Consider the following 17,587-nt stretch of genomic DNA (forward strand, 5'->3'; position numbering starts at 1 on the left):
AACAGTGCAGCTGTTTCAATCTATTGCTAATACATGAGTTGCTCAGATTCAGTTTTACCTGCAAGCAATTTGTAGGAAATGCTGAGATTCTGACACAGATGATGAACTGAGGGTAACCGGAGCTGATGAAAAGTACCAGGTGGTTTATTCTCCTTGATGTGAAAGGAGAGATCCATTTCTGTGAAGCAAAGCTGCCTTGCTGTCAGGGAACTGCAAGCTGGTGCAGAAGCATTGATCAAAGAGAGGAAAATCGTGGTGCGTATAGTGGAGTCACATTCCTTCTCTTGGAAAGGGTGGACATACAGCATCACCTTGGGTAATGGCTTCCAGTTTCCAACAGCTTCAGGAGGAAGAAATCACCATATGAAATATTTTACAGAAGACAAGCCAACATTTCTTTTCCTTATCTTCTACCATATCTAGTCCATTATTCCAGAAATGCTCATTTAATCCTATTATGTGGCAAAGCAACTCTTCAATATGCCAGATGCTGATGGGAAGACCTTAAACCTTAATAATCCAAATAAGCCTAAAACTATAGAGCTCGGCACCAACTTTTCATTATAGAATCTCAAAACCAGTATCAGTGTCTGCAAGACACTGACATAAAAACACGTCAAGTGGCAGTAATCAGCTCTTTGAGAGGACTGCTTTTAGCAGAGAGGGGTGGAAACAAGAAAAATAATGCATGAGAAAACGGCAACAGATTCTCAGAACAAACCCGTAACAGGAGTAATATTTCAGTCACAGTATTCCAACAGTACAGATCAAATTGTCTAGGTTCAGAGAAGAGATTGCTTCATCATTTTGAAATATAAAGAGGTGGACAAAAGATAAAACAGAAGTTAAAATCAACCTGTGGCATCTACTAATACATCCTCAAGCCTTGTTTTGATTCCCTTGGCTTGACTACAGATAGCACAGTAATACCTCTGTAATAGATCTAACTCACTTGAAAAGAAGTTCTAGGTCACTTTGATCTGTATGAACAAAACAAGGCTCTCGAGTGTTAAGTATCTATTCCTCCTCTGTTCAGCACAAGTATTTGATATACATGAATGCCAAGTATCAAAAATGGATGAACTATCAAACACTCAGCACTTCAAAAATAAAGCATTAAATGTCTGAAGTTGAAAATTTCAACATCAAGGCACCTAAGTCCGAAGGTAGTGTTGATAGATGGATCTTACAAACTGAAGACAGTTACTACAGACTCTCTTTAACAGTAAAATTTCTGCAACTGATCACAGTGGTATGCCATTAACTCCTCATCCATTTCCTCCTCCACCATCTAATGATACCTAATTTCCTCATAGATCAAAATCACCAAAACCAATTTACTGCAAGAGCATAAAAGAGGAGAAAAAAACCTGAGATAATGAATTTTTGTAGTTCAGTGGTAAGCTTCTTTAACTAAAGCCAAATCTCGAGAGAAGGAGAGAAGTACAATTAACCATTTCTTCTAAGAGCTCTTTGGTGTTACATGCAAATGTAATTAGTGAATCCACATCACCAGAATTCAAGGACCATTTGCATAAGAATTTGAACCACTCTCAAAGCATCTGTCTGGGAACCCCTAACACAATGGACCTGGTCTCGCTTGCATCAGTAGATAAAACAAACTGCAAATCTCAGTGTAAAGCTGTGACCTATACAGCTGTGAAATGCAGAAAAAATATTTCCAGTAATGCAACTGTCCAACCCTACTGGAGTTCCCAGCGTGACCAACAAGATCTGTCCCAGGTCAGCATTTGTTTTGGCATACTGCTGTGGGTTTCATTGGATCTAGTTCCTCATTTTAAAAGGCCAGATGTGTTTTTGCTCATCTTCCAATGGAGAAATCTCATTGTCTGAACATATTTTGTATTAAGAACAGGTAACAAGAAGAAAATCTGGTCTCCTCGTACTTACACAGCATGTTAAAGTCCTCTCTATCCAGGCTTTTGCTGAGGTAGAGGAGTCCTGTTTTTTCTTCGATTTGGAACCAATTATTTTCATGTCTTCCTCGAGAAATGATGAGATTCTGGCACAGATGGAAGTGGGCCACTTCCTCACGTGAATCCCTCAGAGCATGGATGCGCAGGAGAGGCATTCCCGCTGGCTCATCGATGTAGACATTCTCCAGGTACTCCTTCCTGGGGAAGTACAGACCCGAGGCCACTGCAAAGAAAGGCACACAACAGAAAAGGTAAGCCCAGTCAAATGATTTCTGCACTGGTGTTTCCCTAATAGATGCGTTTCCAAAGAGACAATGCATTCTCTAAGTAGTAAAGAAGCATTAAAAGCATCCTCATCTGGTGTAAATAAATACAGTTTTACTTCACTGAAGCCAAGGACACAGCCACCAAAAATATGACCCATTGTTCATGTTCAATTACAAAATTATCTGCTTTCTGAAAGCTAAACTGCTTTGCTGTAGCCAAGGTCCAGTTTAAGATGAACACTTAAGGAAGCTCTGCTTGCCAAATTTTACTTAAGTTCCTATCTGGCACTCTCAGTTGTAATTCCATCACCTCACAGATGAATTTCAAAGAATATCACACACTTTCAAAGCCTTTAAACATGCTCTCTGTTGAGAGAAAACACAAACATTTAGCAATGGCTGGCACACTTTTCCTCAGGTACATAAAACCCCTCTTATAGAGTCGCTTTGGCTCCCCCCTTTCTAAACAGGCCAGCATGATACTTTTGGTACAGAAAATAGGAGTTGTTTAAAAAAATAATGGAAGTGTTTTAAGTATTTTAAATATGACAGATGGGGAAGTTGGGAAGTGAGTGAGAAGGGAAACAAACATTTCTTTTTTAGCACAATGGCTGTGACTGACCTGATCATTTCCCACCCTGGGACTGAAGGCATTTACATTTAGCAGGGCTCCACTGCCCCTTGGTGCCTGTTTCTTCAGCTGATCTCACCTCACCAGGTCACTGTGCAATGGCCTCTCCACCTGATTGCAGGGCTTCACTTCCAATTTCACTTCTTGCAAATGTGATCACAGTGGAAGGATTGATTTGCAAGGAGGGGACAAAGTGATGCTCACTGTGCTCACACAGACTGAAATACTGGAACTGTCACTCCTGCACTTTATGTGCACTGACAGTCAGTACTTGTTCTCATCCAAGAGAATACTTGAATACTGCAGAATTATGCATCATTTAATCCAACAGATAAGGAGTCAGGCATATAAAGAGCTCACACATCTGCTGAACAAATGCAAACAATAACAGCTTCCATATGTCACTAATACAAAGCTCTCTCAGCTTAAATCACGCCAGATACAACTGGAAATGATGGTAATGCAGCAGTAAAATTAGGGATACAATGCCAAAACACCTTCAAAATAGCATCAGGCTATAGCACATATTTATGCATTAGTATGGGATCCATACACTGTTCTACTGAATGGAGTGCATCACAAACAAACTGTAAACAAGAGACCTCTAATTTCATTTGGAAATACCACAGAAACCATTGTACCTTGCAATGATTCATGACATCATCTGTATCCCTGGATGCAATTACATCCATCAGCTTTTCAGAGACCCATTATTTTTTTCTACATAGACCTTGCAATATATGAATAAAGTGGCAAAGTAACATGGTAGGTGAATTCGTTCCAAAGGAATTAATCCAAAGAGAAGCCAACCAGAGTCTTTTTGAGATTTCTAGAAAAGCACTAACTCTTGACATTCTCTGCCCAGAAAAACATTATTACTTTTGATTCTGGTGCTATCACCCTCTCTTCTTTGTAAGTGCTATTAAATTTCAAATTTTTTTTCAGTCCCTCCATCTTTTTTGAAGTGCAGGAATGTGCTGCTAGAACTCCTAATAAATGGGCTCAGTAACAAGAGGAATAAGGTGATATCCAAATACAAAGCCCAGTTCCAGTGCAAGTAAACAGGCTCCTTTTTGGTGTTTTGTGTAAAAACCTGATTTTAAAACAATGAAAATTTCTTCGTGAAAAATTCCATACTGAAAATTCACTACTCAAGACTAAAAAATTACTCACAAATGCATACAAATGAGGCTTACACAACAGTAGCTGTTATTTCCTTATTTCCAAGACTGGGGTGAACAGTCCTGTGTGCTCACATCATGCAGTACAAGAACCAGCACCACTGGTGCTCCAGAAGAAGGAGCATACATAGAGTATACATAAACAACATCAGTGTGTAACACGGGAAGTTGGAAAGGGAGAAAAATGGAATATTTTGAGTTGCAATTATTTGCTTCCTTATCTTAAACAAGTGTCCTAATGTTTTTGTGCTTTGCTCTACAAATGAGGGCTGACACTGCACAGACCAAGCACACAAAAAATGATGACAGACATGGCCACGTGAATGCCTGAAACCTGGCATGGAACTGCATCTCAGCAGAGTCAGCATCCCAACCTCTCTGCATTTGAAAGAAAAGGTTAATATTGATGCTGCAGACTCTCTGAAGTTCTTTGGCATCAGCTCACAGGAGGAGTCTTCTCCATTGTCAGAAATAAAGGGAAAAAAATCCTGTAATATAAAAAATCTGATTTCTCTGTAAGTAACAGAAATGCAAAGCAACGCTTTGTATTTTGAAGAGAGGAGGACTCCTTAATAAAATAACTTAGCATTTATACACCAATTAGCTGGAAATGTATTTCACAAGTTTCAAAGTCACTTCAAGAAATCAGAAAGAGTTGCTGTAAGAGATTTAAGTAGACACATGGCATTTTTCTACTCAATTCAAATCTAAAACTTATTAAACTAAATTCTGTCCATCAAAAGTGTTAGTTTTTAGTACAGTGCAGACTTCTGTATTGAGGACAATACCCAAGGATAGTTTTAAGTGACACCAGTGAATATGTCAAATTTTCATAGTTTACTTAGAAAACAAATATTGGAAGTTAAGAGACTTTAACAATAAATTAAAAAATACATATTAAAATTTGATTTAGCCAAGTAGCAAGATTTAGCCAATGTTGCAAATTGACTGGGATTTTTAAAGTGGTTTGTGTCGCTCTGACTCAAGCACTGAAAGAGATGAGAGATATGCAACAGACTGCCCAGGTCACAACCACACTGCATATAAATCTTTGAGGGCTAATTTTAAAGGACACCTTTGAAGCAGAAATGTAGCACCCACTTCTCAGAGCTGTGTTCATTCCTTCAAGTCTTAGTGAGTTTAAACCAGATTCAACAAACTTGCCATCTGGCAAGTATGCTGCAGGAGGAAGAGGTTCTGATCCTGGCCACAGTTCCTTGTGTCCCCAGAAAAAATTTAAAAAAAATCCATTTCCAAGGACTTGTGCAAGCTTCCTATGGAAGCCAGATGGAGTTTTTAATGAATCTGCCATTTATATAAAGAGGAATTGAGATGGCTACATTCAAAATTGATTGTTAAAGTGCTTATGCTTAGGAATTAAAAACAGAGAAAAATTTTGCATTACAAGCTTGAAATGCACCACAAGAAGGTTGTGCTCTGTAACATGACAGAATCACAAAAATATTCAGGCATCTCTGAACATTTTTTAGAGGAAGCTTCAGCTCTCTGTACTACAGTGAGCACAGGAAACATGGCAACCTCTGATGGATGAGCAATATTATGGGATAATAGCATATCAGTAACACACAGAAGAGAAAAGTGATCACGTTTAAACGGATGTAATGCTACTAACTAATAGCTCCTACAGGAAATAGATACAGTTATGACAGCAGTTTTCCAGTTCAGGGAGAGAAAGCAGGTAAAATGAGAGTACAGAAATGAGATTATGTGTACTTTGAAGCCTTCATGATTGCCTTTTGAAATGAGACAATTTTTCATGTGGCTTTTTTCAGTCATGAATGATTAGGTAAATAATGCCTTTTTCTGATACAAATTGATTTTTTCTGTACACAATATGCTGTACAAAATTTCAGATGTTTTCAGTGCTTTTTATGCGTGCCACTATCGTCTTTAGTAGCACTTGGGGATGGCTCTTGATGAAAACTGTCCAAGTGACTACAGCAACATTATATTCTTATTATCAACCTCGATGACAGAAAATACAGTTTAACTTTTTAGTCACAAAATAAAGGAATAGGAAATTTTTTTTCAGATACAGAGGAAGACTTGACTGTAAGGCATTCTCCCAAACAATGCCTGTAATCATCCTTCAAGGTACAACTACAGACTTCAAACAGTTCTGAAGTAGGAAATGTCTTATGGAGTTCACAGTCAAAATTCAAAGTCTGAATGACCACTACTTGGTTTAAGTTACACTACACATTTGAACAAAAGGTTCAATCTTGATTTAGAACATCCAAATGGCTGAAACACAACGTTACTTGCTAAAGTTATTTTGGGTTTCATTATTCATGTAATTGAAAAGTGTCTCTCGAGCCTGAGTGTCTGTTACCTTCAAACTTCTCACTAGTTCATGTTGGTACCCTTTTGTCCAGTAAATGAAAATCTTCACAGATCTCAAGATGCCTACTGGATGAACATGCATTTAAAAACACTAGGATCAGTTTCTTTTTAAAAAAAAAAGATAAAAGGGGAAAAAAAATCAGCAAAATGGAAATTATGGTTGGTTTTCATTCACCAGGTAGTATAAACCTATATAACCCACATCTGACAAAATTTACTTAGAGCTTCTCAGCATTTCGGAGGACAACAAAACAATTTATTTAGAACAGAACAGCCCCACACAATCAAAATCTTTAATTCAGAAATGACATGCATCTCCAAGAAAAGGGAGATGCTTTTAATGCAGTGATGGCCCTGTCAATGTAACATACAGGATTTAATGATATAACAGATGAACATGGGAGTCTGTTGTTAATAATCCTCCATTTGTTGCATAGCATCAGATTTCAACAGGCAATTATCTGTCAAGGTTAGTTTTGTGTTCCTGAAATAATTATCTTTACTTCTGACAAGTAGCCATTATGTTCCATTACTAGTATTAATACACCTAATGTTCCATTCATCAGAGAACAAGGCCAGTAATACACTTTTATATTTTAAATTAAAGGACTTGCCCACTTAATTCCCTTCTAGTCTCTACACAATTAGGAAATAAACTTGCCCTCATAAACCAAAAAGTCTGTAATTTGGGAAAAACACTGTTTCTTGACAGAAAAGGAGTATGGAGCAGCAGAGCTGGAACCAGCACTTTGGATTCAGCTATCAGCAGAGCAGGTGGTCAGGCACAAGGCAGCCACTAACACAGCTCAGCAGCATGATGCTATTGACTTTTTCATGTGTCATTTTTAAGCTGATCACTACAGAAATGGTAACAGATATGGTATGAACCCAATAATGCAAGAAACCGTACTAAAGTGAAAATTAATGTTTTTCCATTTTTTCACAAACAGTATTTTCCATTTTTTCACTCTGGAGCCTAGGTTAGAGTGGATCAGGGCAAGATCACTGTAGGGATTCATACCAGGATTTTCTAACAGTGGCTGTAGTCAAACTTATGGAGCTGGATAATTGCAAAATTACCTGTTGTGTATATTGACATGTAGCACAATTGTTGCAGAACAACAGAATAAATTTCAGTACCAGCAGCCTCAGTGAAATACATGTGCTTTACAGAACATGATACCTCCAGGGAGAACAGGTCCTTATGAAGTGATGCTAAGCAGAAACAGTCCTTAACTGGAATATACTCCAGACCTGTTAAACTGCTCTGCTTTAACTTAATTGCCTCTCCTGCGATTTTCCTCACCAGATTCCCACGCTCATATTGAAAATAACCCTGAATTTTAGACTAAAAATAGAGAAACTAGGTAGAAAGAAATATTATATATTATATTAAATATAATATTACATAACATGTAATTATAAAATATACATATATAGAACTAGATATAGTAGTAAATATTCCATTACTCAACAAAATGAGAAAGATTTTCTGGTACAGGAAACTAAGACAGACATGGTAAAGCATAAGGATGGATCTGACAAAAAGGAAGTTTGTTTCCTGTATCAGGCATATTGAACATAAATATAAAAATGCCCAGGTCAAAGACAGACCCTAAATTTATCAAAAATAAACGAATTTTGATTTGTGAGAATCATTTTTGTCTCAATTCCAAACTAGAAAATCTGTGCAGCTCAGGATCTACCAGAGAACACGACAACACCTCTGCTGAAGCTTCACCTGTGAGTTCAGATCGAGGTCAAACCTGTGCCTACACTTTCCTCCCAGAGCCTGCACCTCTAGGTAAGTTTGAGAAAATTCTCCTTTAAGTGCTACACAGGCTTAAAGTTTCCTTTCTCTTGCATTCTTATGATCTGTTGATTGTTTTGGAGTTTTTTATTACTTCAGCAAAAAGACAGATTTTTGATGTTTCATTGCTCTAAATACCAGTGCTAGTAGAACTTAAACTATCCCTTGTAGAAATTAATATGCATGGAAAGCTTCTGTGAGAGATTGCAGGGGTTTCTGAAAATTTTTCGGATCCTGATTCTGCCATTTCTCCTTATTTGTGTGATTAAATATTTCTTCTTTATAGTATAGCTTAATTGTTTGAGAATACCTGGATGTAATTTTGCTCTGTAGGAATACAGAGCTGAAATGTAAGACAAGAAAACTCTCTATTGCAGTACAAATTACATTAATAAATACTTAATAGAATTTATTTATGTATTATGTACATGTAAGGATTGCAATAATGAGAAGCTAGAGAAGACCAGTGACGTGTCCCACTGTTCTGTGCTAAAACTGCCACACTACTCGTATCAAAACCATAAAATCCTCAATTAATAAAGTAGTGGCATACAAGTGCTCTACATCCTTGTTATACTTTAATTAGCTTTCACATATATTTACTGTAACAGTGCTGAGCTCATACAGAAGGTAAACATTGTAGTAGCAATTTGGAGAACAAAGTACTGACAACCAAATATATTTGTTTCATAAAAACATAAAAATAAATCACAGGACACTTATCTGCAGAAATTGTTCAACATACTTTATGAGATGAAAAGATCCTTAAAGCCAAAGACAAATAAGTTTACATTAATTATCTTAGTTAAAAGGATATCAGCATCACAGTACATTTCCTAATTTAAGATACAGATCTAGATAACTGTGCTGATTCCTTAATAAATATAGAGTACAACATTTTCACAATCTCAAGTCATGAAAATGAATGAAAACCAATTAACTGTTGATTTATGACAAAGATTTGTATATGCACAAACTCCTGCATTCCATTACTACTTAAGCTCGAATTTCCCCATTTCTCTTCCTCCAGCTGCACTTGATTCTGCATCACCAAAATGAACACAAGTCTTCCTGTCAATTATAAATAGATGAAGTCAGACATAAGGGATCCTTTCTGACAGCTCAGTGCAGTTCACAAACACCTCCATCCATTTCCTCTGCCTAAGCCACCTTCAGAGAGAAAGCACACTCACGTGAAATAAGTACCAGTATTTCTCACAAATAACTTCCTTCCCCCTCAGCATCACTGGACTGCAACAATTAACAGAACCATGACCAAATGTAACAGTACCAATCTGGGATAATTGCACAATGTTTAATTGCTCTTGATCAACACCAGTGACCCTGCACCTGGGTTGTGGCAAGAGGAGTCTGATTTTCAGAGAAAAGTTGCATGCAGTACCTTCTCATTTTCTAGGGAGTGGATGACTTTACAGCATCTGGATCAAATTTTTACTTTGGATTCTCCACTGTTGCACTGCAAAACTTATTTTCTATATGTAGTGCAGATGTGTAAAAATTAGCCTGCTAGAGATCTTACAGTAACATAGGAAACAGCTCAGCCTGAATTGTGTTTAAACCCATCTAGTATCTCTAGCTTCCCTTATTTTCTCCAATTCCTGCAGCTCATGAAAGAGAGAGACAGAGCAGTGTAATTACTGCCGTACAGCAGGAGGCAATCAATGAAAACTTTTGCTGCTGGTGGTTGAAAAGTTGCCAGAAAAATGGTAATGACATGAACATCCACCCTTCACAGCAAAGTGCTCTGCTATTAAGAGCTGCTATTCTCTTTCCAAACACTCAAGGGAGCTATGAGCCTGCAGTTCAATTTTTCAGTCCAGGAAGTGAAAACTCACTGCAACTGCGAGCTTATTTGTTTATTGATTTATTTAAAGTTTTGTCTTGAATTAACAGAGCATTTTGGTTTAATCACTATGTTTTAGGCCATCTGTGAAATCAAATGCAGAACATAAGCTCTTATCCTATTGTTGTTTTTATTTTTTATTATCTCATCCTAATGCACAAACATATAAGAACTAAAATACTGTTTAGACACACCTTCACTTCTTGAATCTCTAATTCCTTAAGACACTCTGGCAGAGAATACATATTCTTAAGTGCTCTTACAAGGCACACTGCTTCTAAAATAGTTTCATAAAAATCTATATCATATCTGACATCATTAAAAAAATATAAAAATAGAAAAAAATAAAAAAGATAAGAACCTCCACTATCCCAAGTGTGAACATCCCTGTTTTAATAAAAGAGAACTTTTCCTTTGGGGACTTTCAGTCATTACTGCACAGCAGCTACTCATTATGCTGTTGTCTTAAAGCATAACTGCTGTCAGCAGAAGGGCAGAATTGTATTGACAAGGCTCGGGAAGGGGCCGACAGAACACTCCTGATGTGTGCTGGGCACTGCAGCCTGCTCCACACAGCTCTTCTCTACTGACACAGTCCCCAGCTACATCACATCACTGACAAGGATATCAACGAACTAGAGAAGTCTAAAAGAAACAATAGGAAAAGCAGAGTAAAATCTGGAATAGCAGGGGGCTTTACAGGATTTTACTTTATTTTCCTTTAAGTGAACTCCTAGGTTCCAGCCCAGTCCCTTGCTAGAGTGCATGCCAAACCACCACAGACTGCCAAGAGAGCCCATGCACAAAACAATCCTCCTCTGATTATTAAAGAATGAATTTGATTAATGTATTTCATAACCATTTCAATGCCTTATTTTACTTTACAAACATTTTCACTGTAACAGCTAAAACTTTGCCCCATGTTTACAGCCTCCACTGCCAACAGAAGTGAAGCAATTCTTTGTATCTCTGATACATACAGTCACTTTTAATAAAGATTTTGCTAATGCTGCTAGGCTGCAGTTTCTCTGTTGGGCAACTTCTTACTGTCTTTAATTATTAGATATTTCTTCTACATCAAGGTCTGCACCGAGTCCTGGCTTGCACTGATGCACACAAATAGTCCTTGATGCTGACATTTATTCTGAACTCAGACTACCAGAGCAGTCATTCTGATCACACATTTTTGATGTATAAACAAACTGTAAGTGACAGACCCAGAGTCAAAGAAAGTGCTATCATCCTTCAGCGATTAGCTCCTGGGCAGCCCGACCCAAAAAGAATATTGAAACACAAAGTTTATACATTTACATTTTCTTCAGATGGTGAAACTGATGCTTTCTGCTCTGTCCGTGAGCTGAAAACACCTCCAGTGGCATCTCCTGTCACAAAGAAGTAATCAGGTTTTGTTACAGCACAGTATCTCCATACACTCTTCACCAAGGCATTTTGATTTTTCAACTCCTCTGCAAAGGTGCTTGCTGCACTATTTCAACAAGAGCTCATGTTTTAAATGTAAGTGTCAGTAAAAAACCTCATTTCCTCTGCTTCCCCCCTTTCCTGATCAAGGCAGCAATATTCACAGGCTAGTAGACTGTAACATATAATGAAAACACAAGTTCAGATTTCAACTGAATACCACAGAAATGCAAATTAAAAACTTGGGTGACTCTGTTAAGAAGTGCCTTTCTCTACCTGTGCCTTAAACATCTCCCCAAACATCACAAACATTGTCATCAACAAACCAAGCTGGGTTTTGAAGTCATGGTACGTGATTCAAGTGCGTTCACGTTTTTGTGAATGCTTCTCATGAAACAGTTTCCCCACATCAATAATAAAAAGCTGCCTGGCTTGATGCTTTTTTATTATAAAAACATAACAAAGCTTAAGTTTATAGCATACATTTATTTATTTCCATTTTATCACCAATGACACCTGTTACATTTCATGCCAAAAGGAGGTGACAACATACAAACCTTTACAACTCCCAGATTTCTTCTATGCCACAGCTACCATGAATGTGCTCACAGTAGGGTGGATTCTTCCTTTCATAAATCTCCTCTGCCAACAGGTTCAGGAGTCAAGGCCAAAGCTAAATCTAAATCATCCTAGAATTTGTGAACTCAGTGTGACAAAAAGACAATGGGGAAAACAACCCAAAAACCTGCTGGACTAAACTTCTGGGATTCTCATGCTGTATGGGATTAAAAAAAGCTGGTTTAGAATATTTCAGGTCGAAGTTCCAACTTGCAGGTACAATTAGAAAAACTGAGAAAGAGAAGAAGGAAATGCAGCATGATCTCTATAATATAATTAATTGTCCATAAAAAAACATTATCTGTATAAATCTTTATATTCAAAAACTCAGTTTCAGTTTTAACATGGACCTGCATTGATTCTAGACTCTACCACTACATGTATGATGCAAAACGCACACCACAATCAAGCCAGACACGTAGGAAATTTCTGGAATAGTTTCAGGCTATAGAATAAAAGGTCCAGGGTATAACTCAATCCTCAGGTCACAGAGGTCCCTGATGAGCATTAAAGCCACTTCCCAACCACAGGTGTATGTTTTTACATTTTTGGTGCACATTTCTTTTGCTGGCGTGCTAATATTTTTCTGAGGACAGTAAAATCCATTGGGCAAGTGCTCACTGTGCTAACCAGACTTCAGTGTGAGATAAGTGAGGACAGAGTTGCTTAAAAGTATTTTGGGGCTTTCCAATTGCTCTGCTCTGGAATGAACATTGACAAGTTCTGCTGGCCCTCCCTGGAAGTTCCCACACACCGGCTGGCAGAGATGAAAGCAGTCGGAAGCAAAAGAAATGTCATTCCTTTCCATATTTCTCCAATTTAAAGCAATTATCAATTTAATAAACACTGGTTTCAAGGAAAGAGAAGATTCTGGCTTTAGGTTTGCATGAATCATTTCAAAGGCAATGCTGTTTCCAGTGACTATTCCCTCATTTTTGTATGTTATTAGAAAGGGCTTGACCTCCCATATTTTTCCCTGCACTGGAGAAGACTTTGCTCAGCTAGCTAACCCAATTGCTAACCCATTTGGAGGACAATGTGGAAAAGGGAAAAGACTCCAACTTTGTTTCTGGGACAAAAGGACTTCCAGTGAAGCCTGACCCACTCATGCCACTTTGAACATTCCTTGGGAGGTTCTCTGCATAGATCTGCCTCCAAGAACCTCAACATATCAGTTCCAGTAATGCTGCAGATCCAGTAGCCCACTGAGAGACAAAACAATTGCAGGAAGCAATTTAGACAAACCCTATATTTAGGACTGGCATCACACGTTTTAATGCTATGCAAAAAATAAAATGTCAAGAGCACTGAAAGCACTGACCACTGTGTGGCCTTCTGCACGAGCTTACAGATTTGCATATAGAATTAAGTGCTTCAGAAAGATGGAAAACAATCAGCAGGCATCAGATGCTTGGTTACATGGATTACAGTTGCTGTCAAAGAGAAGACAGAAGTCTGAGGAGCAACATAATAGGGCAGATTCATGGAAACAAACCTACTGTTTCCCAGCACTTCTGGCTAACTTTCAAGCTCACCATCTGACTGGTCCTTCTGAAAGAGAAAAATCTTCATAGACTGACAACTGTCTCACTTAAGGATGCACAGTGGGCTCAAAAGTTTCCTTAAATGCTCCACAGTTGTAAGGACTAGGTGTTTTTCAGCAGCAATCTTGTCTCCTAGATTGAAAACAAGTTGGGAAGAGCTAGGCAGGAGATACAGGTAAGATGGATGGAAGTTTGACCTCAGCATGAGGAAGAGCTTCTTTCCACTGAGCAATGGAACAGGCAGCCAGAGGCATCATGGATCCTCCTCTCTGGAGACATACCAAACCCACCTGGACATGTCCCTGTGTCACCTGCTCCAGGTGACCCTGTCTTGGCCAGAGGGTGAGACTGGATGATGTCCAGAGGTCCCTTCCAGCCAGACCAGCTCTGTGATACCACAGCTGGCACCACTGTGCTAAGCCTACCCCCATTCACAGAGCAGCACCTGGATGTGCAGCACTGCACACATTAGGAGCACATGAAATATGTGATTTAATAGAGCTCATGCTCCTGAACAGCAGTTCATGCTGCTGCTTAAGTAGTGCACCAGGCTACAGGCTCAGAACAGCTGACAACTGCAGGCACGTCTCAAGAAAATACCTACTTTTAATACAATCACAACCTCACCCAAACTTACTGAGGTCAAGAACTCTGTAAGACTTCACCAGCTTTGAGTCTACGAGCAACATTTTGCAAATACTTGCTGACAGGATAAGAAGACAAATTTTATCATATCCACAGTGACATAAATGTGTGAGAGTATGGGTTACACCTAAGGAGAGAAAGATGTATGCTTGGGGACTATTGCATAAAAATCTTTAGTCAAAAAGAATGAGAAAGTGCTATGTTTCAAGAACTTATGCTAAGGAAAACATATTTAAAAGTCTCAGCTACAATTCCCTGGGTAATGGTGTATGTTGTTTTAAACTTCTTTGTCCAGAATTTAGGTCCAAAATAGTATTTGGACAATTAGCACTATTCTAAGAGTTTAATGTGGTTTTCTGCAGCTTTAATTCAGCAATATTTTGTTTTTAAGGTTGGACAATATTCCCTTTTAAACCAAAATTAACGTAGCACATCAACTGTAATTTTTCAATGATCCCCATCCATCTGAATGAATGCTACTTCACCAAAAAGCCCAGTGGAGTCAGTCAGTCTATATATCATTAAACCCACTATTTTTTATTGGATGCCATAAGGACTTTGTGGACCTACTCAAAGCTTTTTGGCTGACCCAATTTTTGCTGAAATACTACTTTTTACAAAGATCACATTGCTCTGACTCTGCAAATGGGAATGCCTAGCTGCAGAGATTTTATTTTGTTTTGTCTTTGCACATTTGATTGGCAAACCTCAGAAAGGGTTTCACATGTTGCTGCAGTGAAGATCAACAATGTAATTTTAAAATTAGATTTATTCATTACGGGTTTAATCCACTTTTCTCTGAAAAAAGGCAGAGCAAATCAACTTATACACTGTATGAGCAAAATATAACTCTCTTCTGGAGCAGGAGGCAGAGTAGAGTGATACAACAGGCTTCTGTGGTTGGAAGGCTGAAGTCCAGAATAGACTGGGCCACCTCCATGGCTCTATGTCTTGGATCCATTGTAAATTGGATCAACCTGCTCACCTGCAGACAGCATTTCCATTTCCTCAGCACTACCCTAATCATGGGATGTTAGCTCATTTCTGACATACCTTGGCTATCTCTCAAGCATATATAGCTACCAGTAGCTTTTCCACTTCTAAAGGAAAATTGAGAAGGCACAAACAGATGGTATTTGATCAGAAACAGTGGTCTGGTGCTATAGATTTTTTTAAAAGCAGCATATCACAGAATCACAGAATTCTTGAGGTTGGCAGGGACCTCTGGTCTAATGCTCCTACTCAAGCAACACCACCTAAAGCCACTTGTCCTGTTACTCAAGACAACCTTTTTATGCCAAGCCCAGAAGCAGGCCAGCCAAAAGACATTTTGATCACACAGAGACATTTACAGTCAATAGTATTTCATACACTTCACCTTTGATTCAAGAAAACTACATTGTACACAAGTGAAAGATGACTTTCCTAGAAATATTTCCTTTTACAAAATAAGAGCTGTCTGCCAAGGATTAAGCACAATGATAAAAGATTAACAGCAGCTACATTAAAAAGTTGCTATGGATTTGATATTTATAAAAGTAAACAAAATCAATATACATAGAATCCACACTTAATAATCTATATATGCTAATAAAAACTGCACTGCCTAGACCTTAATTACAATCACAAAAAAATTCAAATTGCTTCTTTAACCCGTAATCATGTTTTTTTTCTGGAGCAATTTGGATTAAATCTGTCTCTTCTTAAGTATGGAGAAAACCCTGTCTCTAAAACAATTAATTTCCCCGAGAAAGCTCATAAATGAAGCTGTTAGCTAACATTCAGCACATCTTCATTACACAGTCCAATGTTTCAAATATAGAAACAAAGCAAGAACAAGATTAATACTGCTCATATTTCTCTTCTGATTTAAACAATTTACATATCAACACTTAAATTTCATATTGGTTATGCACAAACTAAACTACATACTAGTAGATGCTCATTCATAAGCATGAATACACATCTGTGAAAATCCAATGAAAGCAGTAATACAGATACACATACACACACTTTGAACCCTAACCTTTTAGACAGTCAAGAACTGCTCAGCATAAATGCTCATATGCTCTTTTTCTAGATAGGATATTAAGTGTGCATGGATTTTATATCTGAACACATTACTACTTCCAGTAGACCTTATAGAATTGTAATTAGCTTTTCCAGTGTTAACTTACAAAAGTTTGTTGGAACAAACACTGTTTGTTCTTATAGTTTCATATCCCTCCTAACCTCTTCCACAACTCTATTTCCCAGGTTTTCCTTCCATCATCACACAATTGGCACCCACAGCCTCCAGAGCAAACCAAAAGCCTTCTATTTTATCAGCTTCTAGCTATAGGCAGAGAAAAGTGAGTGAAACTGGACTGTTTCCTCAAATAATGCACCACAATGAAGTTCCCAGTCCGGGAAATACGGTTCCTGTGGCTGTAAAAGCACACCAGTGGTTCCTGGGAGGCAAAGGTACTCATGCAGTCTGTGCTGAGCTTGTGCCTCGAGGCTCTGGGACCTTCATGCCACCACCTCTGCTGTTCTGGCAATGCCAGCAGAAACTGCTCTCACCCACATTTCATCTCTTCCTCTCCAATGGCCTCTGCTGTGTCACCCACTGTGGAACTGTGTGTGACTAAAGGAGCAAGCTGGGCATAAACCAGCTGTGCTCAGAAGGAAAGACGTACAGACAGCCCAGGACATGGAGCCTCACCTGTCCAAAGGCTCTCTGAGCAAAGAAGAGTGGTTCCATTCCTTCCCCTCTGACAGAGGATGTCAGCCAAAGCAAGGAAGACTTATCTGCTCTTTAAAAGCTGTTGTTAAAATCCAGTTAATGATAATTATCCAAAATATCCCCACTTGAAGATAATGCTTCAAGTGGATTTTCCAGAATTTTTTCACTTGCCCTTAAGGTGCCACATGTTCCCCAGGGGAGGAAGGGCTGACAGGGGACACAGGGAGGACACCATGAGGCACTGTCAGCTGAGTTAAAGCTTTAGACTTTCACTGAATCAAGCTCTGAGGGTAGGACCTCACCCGGACTGCAACCAAGAGACTCCATTTCACTGACAGGATTTTGAGATAGCAGCACCGAGTTATTTGTTTGGGAGGCACGTGTGACTTGTCCATCTGCATGGAAAACGTATGCTAAGGTCTTTTAACGAGGACTACATGCAATGTCTGATAAGAGAACAGATTGCTGCATTACCTCTTCCACCATAATCCAGACAGATTGTCAGGCAGACTGGGTCGGTCACCATGTGTTTTTATTTTCTTTTTTTTTTTTTTTTTTTTTTTTTTTTTTTTTTTTTTTTTTT

The 17,587-nt window shown here is 38.4% G+C and overlaps 1 protein-coding gene across 5 annotated transcripts in view; it reads right to left on the reverse strand.

The window, feature by feature from the left end:
• Positions 1–17,587, reverse strand: part of RET (ret proto-oncogene) — a 78,668-nt gene that overhangs the window by 35,460 nt on the left and 25,621 nt on the right. For all 5 annotated transcript variants that reach the window (XR_015805121.1, XR_015805120.1, XM_088168889.1 and 2 more), the window contains exons 2-3: positions 1,912–2,160; positions 59–340 (exon numbers count right to left, since the gene is read on the reverse strand). Coding sequence is in view for 3 of the 5 variants with exons in the window: in XM_088168889.1 (XP_088025015.1) it covers positions 59–340; positions 1,912–2,160 (531 nt within the window). In the remaining 2 variants the exon portion in view is untranslated. The remainder of the gene's footprint in view (positions 1–58; positions 341–1,911; positions 2,161–17,587) is intronic.

The sequence above is a fragment of the Sturnus vulgaris genome, chromosome 8, assembly GCF_052056855.1.
Source record: "Sturnus vulgaris isolate bStuVul1 chromosome 8, bStuVul1.hap1, whole genome shotgun sequence".
NCBI classification, from domain to species: domain Eukaryota; kingdom Metazoa; phylum Chordata; class Aves; order Passeriformes; family Sturnidae; genus Sturnus; species Sturnus vulgaris.